Source organism: Plecotus auritus, assembly GCF_963455305.1.
Source record: "Plecotus auritus genome assembly, chromosome: 9".
In the NCBI taxonomy this organism is placed as follows: domain Eukaryota; kingdom Metazoa; phylum Chordata; class Mammalia; order Chiroptera; family Vespertilionidae; genus Plecotus; species Plecotus auritus.
This window is the reverse complement of record NC_137783.1, coordinates 97,235,999-97,248,915: the sequence shown is the minus strand read 5'-3', so window position 1 is coordinate 97,248,915 and position 12,917 is coordinate 97,235,999. Positions and strand designations below refer to the sequence as shown.

The 12,917-nt window shown below is 38.8% G+C and overlaps 1 protein-coding gene across 5 annotated transcripts in view; it reads right to left on the bottom strand.

The window, feature by feature from the left end:
• GRM5 (glutamate metabotropic receptor 5) overlaps positions 1-12,917 on the bottom strand; it is a 485,303-nt gene that overhangs the window by 457,679 nt on the left and 14,707 nt on the right. For 4 of the 5 annotated variants that reach the window (XM_080640487.1, XM_080640490.1, XM_080640489.1 and 1 more), the window contains exon 2: positions 8,618-9,476. In XM_080640487.1, coding sequence (XP_080496613.1) covers positions 8,618-9,275 — 658 coding nt within the window. In that variant the 5' untranslated portion in view covers positions 9,276-9,476. Of the gene's footprint in view, positions 1-8,617; positions 9,477-12,917 lie in introns of those variants that run through there. The other variant, XM_080640491.1, reaches the window with a different exon arrangement.

Below are 12,917 nucleotides of genomic sequence, written 5' to 3'. Positions count from 1 at the left end.
GTTCTGCTCCCAACCATAAATTAGATAGGTACCAAACACCTAACACAGTGGTCGGAAAACTGCGGCTCGTGAGCCACATGCAGCTCTTTGGCCCCTTGAGGGTGGCTCTTCCACAAAATACCATGGCCTGGGCGAGTCTATTTTGAAGAAGTGGCATTAGAAGAAGTTTAAGTTTAAAAAATTTGGCTCTCAAAAGAAATTTCAATCGTTGTACTGTTGATATTTGGCTCTGTTGACTAATGAGTTGGCCGACCACTGATCTAACAGGCATACTCACTCAAAGATTATCTTCACATCGAAAGAAGCATTTGATTAATTAGAACTATAGTGCTCTTATTTGCACATCACCCCAGGTATTATTTGTGTGTGTTAGGGGAGCGGTGTAGTGACATCCTCTGAAAAACAAAAAAAGTTTCTTCTAATGTAGTCATCCCAGGGATGAAGTATTTGGAGGGAAATTCTAGTATTTTCAGCAGTGAATGGATAGCAATGGTACCTGAGAAAGAGTACCTGAGAAAATAACAGGATGTTATTTTATCTCAAGCAGGAGTATTTTATAGGGGAGTCAGAGGCCAAGCCAGAACTTGTATTAAAAAACAAACAAAACATTGAAAAAAGGGAAGATCTTGCCCTGGCCACAGCTAGGTATGTCAGTGAATCCCATTTTTGTTTCCTGAAAGAGACAATAATAACTCTCTTAGGGGCTATCAGCTAAGTCCATAGCTATTCTATCTCGAAGATAAAAAGTAGTACCCCTCTGAACACACTTCCTAGGGCTACCTCTTTTTCCCTTCACTACTGACGATGCAGTTTGGCAATGACATAAATATGAAAAATTGCTTCTTTATTATTACACTAGAGGCCCGGTGCATGAAATTTGTGCCTGGTGGAGGGGGGTCCCTCTGCCTGACCTGCACCCTCTCCAATCTAGGAGCCCTGCAGGATCAGGCCTAAACTGGCAGTTGGACATCCCTCTCGAAATCCAGGACCTCTGGCTCCTAACCGCTCACCTGCCTGCCTGCCCTAACCACTCTGCCTGCCTGCCTGATCCCCCTAACTGCCCTCCCCTGCCAGCCTGTTCGCCCCTATTAACTTTGTGTTTTAATCTTATCCCCTTCACACACAACTATATTTGATTTCCTTATTGGCTTCTCCCTCTCACATAATTTGTCTCTCTCCTTTATGTAACACCTTTTCCTACTGACTCGTCATTTATAAACTTTTCTTTCCTCCTTATTTCCTACTTCTGTTCCATCATCCTTTTTCCCATCTTTCTTCTACCCTCCCTCCCCACATTCCTACTTTCCTTTATCTTTACCTCTTCCCTCCCTCCCCTTTTCCTTCCTTCCCACCTTAATTTTTGTCTTCATTGCCTCACTCGGACCTGCTTTGCTCCCTCCCCCATTTCTTCCTTCTTCCCATTCTCCTTTTAAGCTCTACCAGCTCCCCTTTAAAACATTTCTCCCCTCCCTCTTTCTCTCTCATCCTACCTTTCCCATACATTCTTCTCTACTTACTTGCACTGTTTTAATATCTATTTACCTGCCTAATCATTCACTATCATTTATCTTTTTTCTTTTCCGACTCCTACTTTTAAAATCTGTCCCCAGTACACAACTATACTTGATTTTCATTATAGCTCCTACAGTTCACTCATACATCCTCTTTCCTTCTTTAACTCTGCTCTCTACTGACTCCTTTATAAAGTTCTTCCCTCCCTCCCTTCTTAAAGCTCCCGTTTGGGCTGGTGTTAACCCCCAACCCAGAACTCAGCTCTGGCCAGGTGTTCACCGCCCCCCTTCCCCGGCCTCCTTGCCGCCGTCCTGCTCCCATTCCCTGCCCGGGACGCCTGGACCAGCGAGGGTGGCTGAGGCCCACGTGGCCTGGGTCTGCTGCTGCTCGAAGCAGGAGTGCCTCCGCCCAGAAGGCCTCGGACCATCCACCACTCAGTCCCAGACTGGTGGGCGCCTCCTTGTCAATGGTCCACACTGGGGGCCACCGCCCACCCCCTGCATCTGGGCAGGGCTCCCGCCCTGTCCCTCACTGGGGCACCTGCCCCCGCCCCCTCACAGTTGCCACCCCCTTCCGCCTGCAGCCCCGTGTTTCCTTCCCTTTTCCATTCCTGCATCTTTTTCTTGTTTCCTTTCTGTATTTCTGTTTCTCCTCCCGGCCTGTCTGCATGCAGGCCTGCCTTCCTCTCCCTCTCTTTTCTTATCCCCTCCTATCATATCCTATCCTACTCCGGGCCTTGCAACTGCCTGAGCAGAGGGCCGGGACACAGCCTGATGATCCGGTCGTGACATGACGCTGTAAGGGATAATTTGCATATTTCTCTATTATTAGTATAGATTTTTCACTGAATATCCCAAATTATGGATTTATGATCTAATGTAATGAAGAATCTACCTAAAAGTTATTGCATCTTCTGGCTTTTATGTATTGTTTTGTCAGTGATAACCAATATAATTATCTAATCAATCTACACTTACAAAGATTTATGGGTCTAATGTTTTCAGGAAGTTTATAAAGCAAAGAAAAATATTTCAGAGTTTCTTCAAATCTTAATATGACCCAGGCAAAGAAGTACTTCATCAAATTTACAGGTCAAGAACAAAGGGACCATATTATTTCTCAAAGCTAATTTTTACATAAACAAAGTAATTTGTGGTCCCTGCTACTATTTAAAATGAGCATTAAGAGTTTCAGCAGATTGGCATCATTCAGATGAAGGGAAAAGTACAGCAATAAAATGGAGAGGTCATACAAGGGCAAAAATAAAGAACTTCAGTAATTGTCTTTAACAATTATGCATACACAAAATTCTAGACAGTAATCTTGAGTTCTAAGACCCAAGTCTGTAAAGAATTATGTACCAGTAAGGCCAAATTACTTGTCCCGACTGTGTTTGTTTTCTCAACTATAAGATAAAGGGGTTAGATTAAATGTTCATCTAAGACCCTTCCAGTGTTAACATTCTAAAAGCTACCAGTAGTTTATGTGTCTGAAATATCATCATGATCATCTCAAAATTCACCTCAACTCTCAGCACTACTTAACCCCTGGAGAAGGAAAATAAAATCTTTTTTTAAAAGTACTCAGTAGAGCCCATAATGACATTTTTGTTCTTTCTAACCTAAATTGTTGTTTTGATACAATCACAACAGAAAAGGTGTGATGGGGGATATATATTTCCATTTTTTTAGAAGTTAAACTAAGCACATGGACTATGAATCACATTGAAGGTCTTATAACCAAAGCCAGATTGCTATCACATTTTAAAATAATTGATGGAAAACTATATCATAACCTACAAGTGGCACAACATTACAGTATGTAGGTTAGGCTGAAGACAATGTTTTAATAATTGTCACATTACCAGTACAACTTATTGGTACACTTTCCCCCCAAGAGCATCACTGACATATTTTTTGGCTAGAACGAATTAGCATTCCATTATCTTTAGGTGGAATAATAAATTCAAGAGCCAGTGCAAACAAAAAATGGAATGGGGTGTGAATAGCATTTTGCAATTAATCAAGGGAGGCATTTTGGCACCTCATTTTTCTAAAGAAACAAAACTGTGAAAAATTATAAGTGTCTTCTATTTATCCACATGCTATATGTTTATAAACAGTGAGCTAGGTAGTGTTCTAACACAAATTCACCCATTCAGCAAACAGTCTTTGAGCGCTTATTATGTGCTAGGGCTAGGCACTCTGATAGGCCTTGGGGATGTATAGTGAAGTTTCAACTCAAGTCAGCAAAAACTGTGGTGTGAAAATCCTGTATGTCACCTGTGAAGTACAATATTCATGGTTTTGTGTATAAAATACAATCTATCGTTACTTTTCTCAATAAAATTAAGCTAGATCAAAAGGAAGCGTGGAATAATGGAATATATGCAAGTGTGTTACTATTCAAAGCATTCGGGCTTTAGGGAATTATCAAATCTCTAGTTACAAAAGTATGAGTGAAGCCTTTTAAAATGTTCTTACCCACAGCATTTATTCATTTTCTTTCACATTTAAATATCAAGACAATTAATGCATGGTAATACATTTTAATTTTTTTTTGAGGTTTAAATATTGTAGCAGTATCCCATTTTGGGGGGGGAAGATTAAAATTTAAAGTCATTGGGATGAATATGTTTATACTGAAGCTATTTACTGTTCCTCATAAATGTATGGTGAGCTGGGTGATATTTACAGTTTCAGCTGAGCTTTATTTTTTTATTTTATTTTTTTAAAATATATTTTTTATTGATTTTTTTACAGAGAAGAAGGGAGAGGGACAGAGAGTTAGAAACATTGATCAGCTGCCTCCTGCACCCTCTACTGGGGATGTGCCCACAACCAAGGTACATGCCCTTTACCAGAATCGAACCTGGGACCCTTCACTCCACAGGCCAACACTCTATCCACTGAGCCAAGCCAGTTAGGGCTCAGCTGGGCTTTATTGTGTGACTACAAATAACTGTGGGCAAGGAAGGCAGCTGTGCTGCTCTTCGTTGGGTCATCTCACATAGTAGAGGTCAAGTGGCCTAAAACGGTCTCATCTAGAAAACCTGGGTGCTCTTTTCCTTCACATGGTGAGGACAGGGCTCCAAGACAGACAGACTAGGAAGGGAGTCCTCACTTCTGCCAGATTCTTTGACTGAGGCAGACACAGACTAGTGTGGCATGAGAGTGGAAGGGAACTATCAAGTTACAAAGCAAAGGGAATCATTAATGGAAGTCATCAAAGCCAAAACGGTCCATCTGCCCACCCCTACATAGGTGAGCACCACTGATCTTGTGCATTAATGGGCACATGTACCAAGCTTTGCAAAAGTACTGAAGCAAAGAATCCCTTAAATTTTCTTAGAGCAAAGACAGGGTAGAATAACTGGCTCCTTTAAAGGAGTGAAAAATAAATAAAAATGAGTCATTGCATGTTCCTTTCCTCCATATAGTTCAAGAGCTAATGTTGTCTGCCCTTGATTTTTTTCCTTCTTTTTTGTTTTGTTTTTCTTTTCATACTATTTATCTCTTTACCTAAAACACCTAGGAACAATTTCTGCATAATACAATAAGCCACAGTAAATGCACAGTCCTTTAGCCTACAGAAATCATAATTCAAGGAAAAAGCAAGTGTAACAGATTAACCTTGAAGCTGAAACCAAAGTCACCTTTTGTTCTCTTCTGAAATTCTGTAATAGCATACTTGTTCTCCAAAAAAACATCTTGTGATAGCTAACAAGAGGACTGAGTGACAAGGTACTGACATGTCTAAGTATAAAATAAATAGGCAATTTGGGGGATAAAAAGTGTTTGTTTTTTAAATGGGACATCTTTTCATAGCTCTCAATGCCTTATGTGAAAGCATTTGAAATTGTCTATATTATTGGAGAAAGAGGAATATCAACTGAGCAAAGGATAATTATTAAGGACACAGGAATAAATTTGGGATACTGGGACTGAGTGCTCAAGGGCTAGAGAGAATTGCTCCAATCCAACCAGAAAAAGGCTCAAGTACGTAGGAACTGACTTCCTGAAGGATCAAACAACAGAAAACAAGGCATCACCTAGAAGCTCTAACAGTACCCAACAGAGCTGTATCTTGTTACTCCTGCACTTTTCTCATCCTGGGGGAGTTTTACCTTGTGAAACTTCCTACCACACTCCTCCTACTCTGATAAACCATAAGAAGGAACAGTATATAACCTCATTATCCATATGTGCACTTGATTACAATCAAAGCAATATAAATGCTTCTTCACTAAACTATATAAAAACGATAAACCAAAGAGTATTTCTTCCAGTCTTTAAAAGTTCATATTAAAAATTTGTTCTCTCCTGAATCCTGGTGGTATCATCCAAACATTTTGCCAGAATTGGGCAACAAAATTTCTATTGACCTATTTTGGCAAAATAATTAAATTTGCCTAAATTTGGCGATAGAATATTTTTGGCTTAGTTTTTGCCCACCCTTCCCAAAACAAAACCAAACCTTGTTTTCTTTTAATTGTTCTGTTGTAATACATAGTTTATGTGTGTAATATATAGCTTTAAGTATTTGCATGTAAAAGCTATATAAGAAAAGTAAGTTTCATTTATTCCACCCTATCCCCTAACCACTTAGATTTCTTCCCCAGAAGGAGCAATTGTTATCAGTTGTGCTCTGCTCTAAGAGCAATTCTATGAATATCCAATCAAGTGTTTTTTATAAACTCAAATAACATACCATAACATATAGAACTTCCCCTCACTTTTTTCACTTAAAATGATCTTGGAGATAATTATGATCTCACAATAGAATGCATCATTAATTTTAATAGATATCTAATAATACATTGGATGCATCATGATTTATTTATTTTATTGATTACTATTGGTATACATTTTAGTTAAAAAACAAAACAAAAACAGTTTAAATTAGTAAGAGCCAGTAGTCATGATGATAAGTTTCTTTTTTAAGACAATATTGGATAAGCATCTCCCACATAGTGACCAAGCCCTTCTCTTTGGAATCTAGAGGGAAGTTCCTAAAAAATCTTGATTTTTTTTGAAGCAAACCAAAACATACCTTTATCCTTGTTTCCCCCCCCCCCAAAAAAAAACATTATTTTACTTTCTCACCTTCCCATATTTTCTCATGCTTTTTGCTGAAAATCCAACCCTTCTTAATTTTCACCAATTGTCAGTGTTCTTCCTGTTAAAATTCAACTGTCAAATTCCATTTCATTCTCTAAGATTTCCACCATGGTCCCCATCACTACAGAGTAGAATGGGATATTTTCTCTTAATCGATTTACTTTAGAGATATTTTAACTCCTTGTCATCTTGAACCATCTCCTTTGCCAGACTTCATGCCCATCTAAGATAGTGATGTATACAACATAGGTCCATCCTCATGAGAACTACCAGAGGGCCTTTAATCTATTGGTGCTTAATAAATATGTGTTGTATAAATATATCCTGAGAATGTGATTCCATTAGATTCTGCTAAATTATAATAGGTCACTGAACTATGAGTCGGTAGCTATAAGCCTTACTTCTGGCTCTGATACTGCTATTAGGTATTTATTATATGAATTATTTGAATTCTTAAAACATTCATACTTTAAAATGGGGGTGGGTGGGAAGAGATTAACCAAAGAACTTAGATACTTACATGCATAACCCATGGACACGGACAGTAGTGTGGTGAAGGCCTGCGGTGGGGTAAGGACTGGGTGGAGGGGGCAATGAGGGTGGGAATTTAATATATATGTATATTAAAAATAAAACAGGAATAGAATATCTGAATTATCTGTGTAACTACTTATTGTGAGAATCAAATGAAATAGTGATTTTATAAAAAAAAATCTCATCATTGGACAAAAAAATCAATGGTCTCCTACTTCAATCACCTTTACATTGCTCAAAATCTCTATACATTAACATCTCTGTAAGTAAACTATAAATTTATACATGAAAATTTCCAGAGGCATAGAAATCTCAATCAATATAGAAGCCCATTTTATCTTTATGCCATTCTGAATATTAATGAGTGGCTATTCAGTGAAATCCATATTATGCCACTTGATAATAAAAGTTTGCTATATCTACTTGGTGCTTGGCTCCCAAGCTTTGTAGTAAGATTTCTTTGGTTATTTCATTAATTTCTCAATAATGCAATCTCACATTTTACAGGTTTAGATTGTTTGAACCACACTGATAGTGTTATTGCAGGACTTTTAAATCTAAACTAACCCTCACAACGATCGAAGGAGATAGAAAAAGTATTTTGAACCTTTTTTGGCCTTCTATAGTGTGTGTAGTATATGCAGTATGTTCTCTTAGATGGAAAGTTGCATAATAAGTGAGTCTCACCATTTGGGTTCCTTAAACTCTGTAGGTCAAACCCAAACCATCCCAAACAGCCTTGGGTAAGAACTAACAAATAATGTACACAAAAGCATTTTAAAAACACAATATACAATAAAAAAGGGCTAATAGTATTATTAACTGTTATAAAGCCTGCCATATTTTCCTTCTCCACTAAACTTTGAGCATACAGAAGCAATTTAAAACTAAATTATTAAAATTTATATTTTCTAAGTATGTTACATACAAAGATAAAACGAATTCATATGTATCTCCATTTCACATTTAATTATATACTCAGTTGAAAAAATGGTCATAAGACTAAGCAGTTTGGTATTTTTCTACTACATTATACCTGGGCCAGAACTGGCTGCCTTCACTCCTTATGTGTATTTATGTGTATCTCTTTTTATCATAAATAATACGCAGTTGGAACCCCTTTAAAATGTTAAAAATATGAAATGTTCAATGAAGAGCTAAACAACTTTAAAATCTCTAGCAGTATTATAGCAGAAATGCAAATAATGCAATACATAATCCAAAAAAAATTTCCACTTTGCCAAATGGCCACATGACCATTCCTTTATCTTAGATTTTTGTCACTCTATACATATGCTATCCAGTTCCTTCCTTATTAATGATATATAATGGGGCAACTAAAAAGATCCCAAACAGTTAAGAATATTTTCACCTTCCCAAACCTGACATTTTAACTGGGAAGCTGCTGAGTGCCTAAGAAGACATACTTCATGAAAGTAAAGAAAACTTACCTTCCGTGTGCACAGCTGACACATAGGTCCAGTTGTACCTCTTCACTATGTCCACCATGGCCCGAGCCTGCTGGGCATCTGAAGGCACAACCCTCATGAAGTACTTGAACAGAGTCTTGTCACTCAGATCCATGCTTGTGGCCGAGTAAGCAATCTGAGGTATGTTGAAAAGCTGGAGCAAGTTCTGGACCTGAATGGCCACAGAACTGGAGCCAGGCCCAATGACCCCTACTATGGGCTTCTTGGAGCGGAAGGAGGAAGAGCCATCCACACAGCGCACCAACCCTTCTTCTTCTTCCGAAGAAATGAGGGAGTCCCTTATGAACTCAATGCTCTGTTCTAGGGCCACAGCCGAGTGCCAGCAGGAATCCCTTATCTCACAGCCCAGTGTGATGTTGGGCAGGAGTGTGGGGTCTGCGTTGATCCTTTCCAGGGTGTGCAGCATGGCTTCCACTCTCTGAATGCCATACTGTTCGCGGACTGCCCCACACTTCCTCTCATGAACTTTGTCCACGGTGGGCTGGTGGTGGACAGAAAACAGAGCTCCAATAATGATGTCACCCGGCATGTGAGCCACCACCCTCCTCTCGCTAGACTGTGCACTCCCACGGACATCTTCTTTCAAAAGCAGCACTGACAAGATCAACAGAAGGACCATTTTAGGAAAGGAGTTCAAGCTAATAAAGACAGCATGGTGGGGAAAACTTAGGAGAGTTCTGATAGAGAGAATCAAACAAGGTCCTACGCTGAGTGGCAAACCAAGAAGTTAGCCAGTAATTTAGATGTGCTCTCTAAAGGACCACCATGTCCCCAGGTACCGTTTAGTTAGATGAATCCACGTGATCATGATCTTCAAAACCTGGAAAAAAAAATAGCACAGGTATGAATAGCATAAGTGCCACTAGTTTGGAAAGCTCTGATAGTCTATGCTGTTGGGGAAAGAGCGAAGTCTTTGATGATGTAAATAACTTGAAAGTAAAAGGGAATATAAAAATCTTTCTGACTATCCTTTGTCTCCTTTGTGAATTTTGTGATGTGATGAAGCAACTGATATAGCTTCTTGATCCTTCTTTGCTTAGATTAATATTTTTTTTTTCATTTGTTCATCTGGAGTATAGGAAACGAAACCTTATGTGTAGCAAGCTAAACCATGTTCTCCCGTGGGGGTGAGAGAAAGTATCATAAAAGCAAAACTACGCTATGGACAGAAAACCTTAGGGAATATGAACCCCCCAAAACTGAACATTGCTGATAGCTGGGTGGTGGTATTTGTTGTTTTAGAAATGCTTTTTGTTTCTTTCCAAATTCTCAGCATTGAGCATGTATTCAATATGCAATTACAAAGATAAAGTTACTTAAAGAAAGCCTACATACCCCTTCTTCAAGTGTAATGTAAAGCAAGTTGAATAATCTTTCCAATAAATAAGTGTTGTGTCTAATTTTCATACATGATAGGGCAAAGGTAACTCTAGGTATTTCCAAGTTCAATGTTCTACAGGAGAGAAGGAAGAGGTTTGGGGTATCACAGAATAAAATGTCCCACATATTGGCAGCATGCATAGTGACATGAGCACCAATTTTTGGAGAAAATATTCAGCTTAAGATTCCAGTTCTGCTATCAGGAAGTATTAGTAAATTGTTTAACCTCTCAGTACCTGAATTTCCTCATTGGAAAAAATGGGGATAATATGTGGTAGGCATCCCTATAGGAATCCACATATGACATCAACCATGCAAATGTTTTGTATATTGAATAGGGCTGTACATATTTAAGACATGGCCTTTTCTGTTAGTAAATTTCCAAGGACATTCTATGGCTAGGTAGTGAGGAACAGAAAATTCTCTGTCAATCCTCTTGGTTCTCCAGAGTCTTCTAAGTAATTACAGAATCTTGTAATAAAATTCCCAGTAATCAATCCTCTATCTCTGATCAAGGAAAAAAAAATCCACATCAGGAAGACTCAGTGGGCTGGAAGAATGCATATTTGGACTATCCTTCCAAGTAGAAACTCATTATAGCTATGAAGATTGTCATTATTTCAGTATAAACTCTGGAGAAGAAAAAATTTTCCCAAGTTGCCTACAGAAAATTCTAGCATCATTTGTAAAAGGGAACTGACAAATTAGTGATTTGGGTTATTTAAAGGATTGTATGAGAGACTTACTTTGTATCTTATCATCTCTGCCAACCAAGGATCTCAAATTGTTTTAAAGAGACTAACTCCCTAAGCACCGCCTTTCTAAGACAGGTAATGTTTCTTCAGGAATTCAAGCAATTACCATGGTTCTTCAAGAGTACTAATAGTTTTCAAAACTCATCAGATCTGCAAAAATTCTAGCCCAGATGCAAAATGAGTATAATCTGAACCACATTTCTAATCACTCTCACCCTCATTTTCAGCGTTTCTTCTACAGTTTCCTATGGCAACAGAGAAAGGCTCCCTCTGTATAGTGCCAAACACTAAAATAAAATTTAAAAACACCTCAAATAACTAGATGTTCCAGAATAACTATGTTTTTGGCAATATGTAGGAGAAATTTTTATTTTTTTTCATTTGGAAATTATCTGAATATCTCAAGCTTTCCCTGCATTCTGCTTAGACCAAAGACTTGGGACCAATGCTTATTTTCATGATCATGTGAATTCTACTGCAGACAAAAAGAAAAATCTAAAGTAAAAGAAATTATAATTTCTCATTAAATCCAGAATATTAGTGAGCACATTCAATAACAAAATAGGGCTCATTTTTATTATGTAGAAGCATCAAAGTGATATGAGAGACCAGCCTATCAAACTGATGAAACTAAAATATCAGTACCATGCATTTTATTTATTGGAGCTATTTTAAGCAAGTCCTATATATTGAGAATATATATATATATATTACTAGAGGCCTGGTGCATGAAATTTGTGCATGGGGGTGTGTGTCCCTCAGCCCAGCCTGCACCCTCTCCGATCTGGGACCCCTCGAGGGATGTCCGACTGCCCTCTCACAGTCCAGGACTGCTGGCTCCCAACTGCTCACCTGCCTGCCTTCCTGATTTCCCATAACTGCTTCTGCCTGCCAACCTGATCATCCCCTAACCACTCCCCTGCCAGCCTGACTGATGCCTAACTGCTCATCTGCCAGCCTGATTGCCCCTAACTGCCCTCCCCTGCAGGCCTGGTCACCGCCAACTGCCCTTCCCTGCAGGCCCGGTCACCCTCAACTTCCCTCCTCTGCTGGCCTGGTCGCCCCTAACTGCCCTCCCCTGCAGGCTTGATTGCCCCCAACTGCCTTCCCTTGCAGGCTGGTCCCTCCCAACTGCCCTCCCCTGCTGGCCTGATCACCCACAACTGCCCTCCCTTTCAGGCCTGGTCCCTCCCAACTGCCCTCCCCTGCTGGCCATCTTGTGGTGGCTATCTTGTGTCCACATGGGGGCAGCCATCTTTGACCACATGGGGGCAACCATCTTATGTTTTGGAGTGACAGTCAATTTGCATATTACTCTTTTATTAGATAGGATATATATACATATATATGATTAATAAGACTAGATTAATACTTATAATATTTACATATACCCACACTGAAATGCTGTCTTCCTATTATAGCAAAATTAATTATTTAACTCACTGTACAAATATCTATTAACTATTGAGTGGGAGACACTAATACTAGTATAACAAAGAAATACAGTGATGTACATTGGTAATTACCATCATTATCTTTCATTGAGCACACATTATGCACCAGGAACTTATTCTTTAACTCATTTAACAAACATTTATAACACATCTATGCTATGACTCTCTCCTGAGAATTAAAGAGTTAAGAGAGAACAAGGTATACATGTTCCCTATATCCTTGGGGCTTACAGACCAGTTCTCTAAAGATGACTTTAGCTAGAACCTGATGAGTGCAAAGAACAATAAAATAAAGGATAAAAAGTGTGGTCATGTGAAAGTGTGGCTAGAATGGAAGGGATAGTGGTACAAGATGAGGTTGGAAAGCTAATAAAGGGACAGACCATGTAGAATCTCATAAAATCCAATTTGGATGTTAAGTGCAATAGAAAGCCATTGAGGAGATGTAAACACATGAGTGGCAAAATTCAATGTTAGAAAAGATGTGCTAACTGCTCATTATTCTGAATAATGGACTGGAGAAATCTGATTAGGAAACTCATGCTAATCTAGGTAAGGATGATACTGACTTGGCTATAATTGGTAAGAGTAGCTATGGAAAGAAGTTGACACAATCAGATATATTTTGCAAGTAGAATAAACTAGATTTTCCAATAGACTGGATGTGAATAG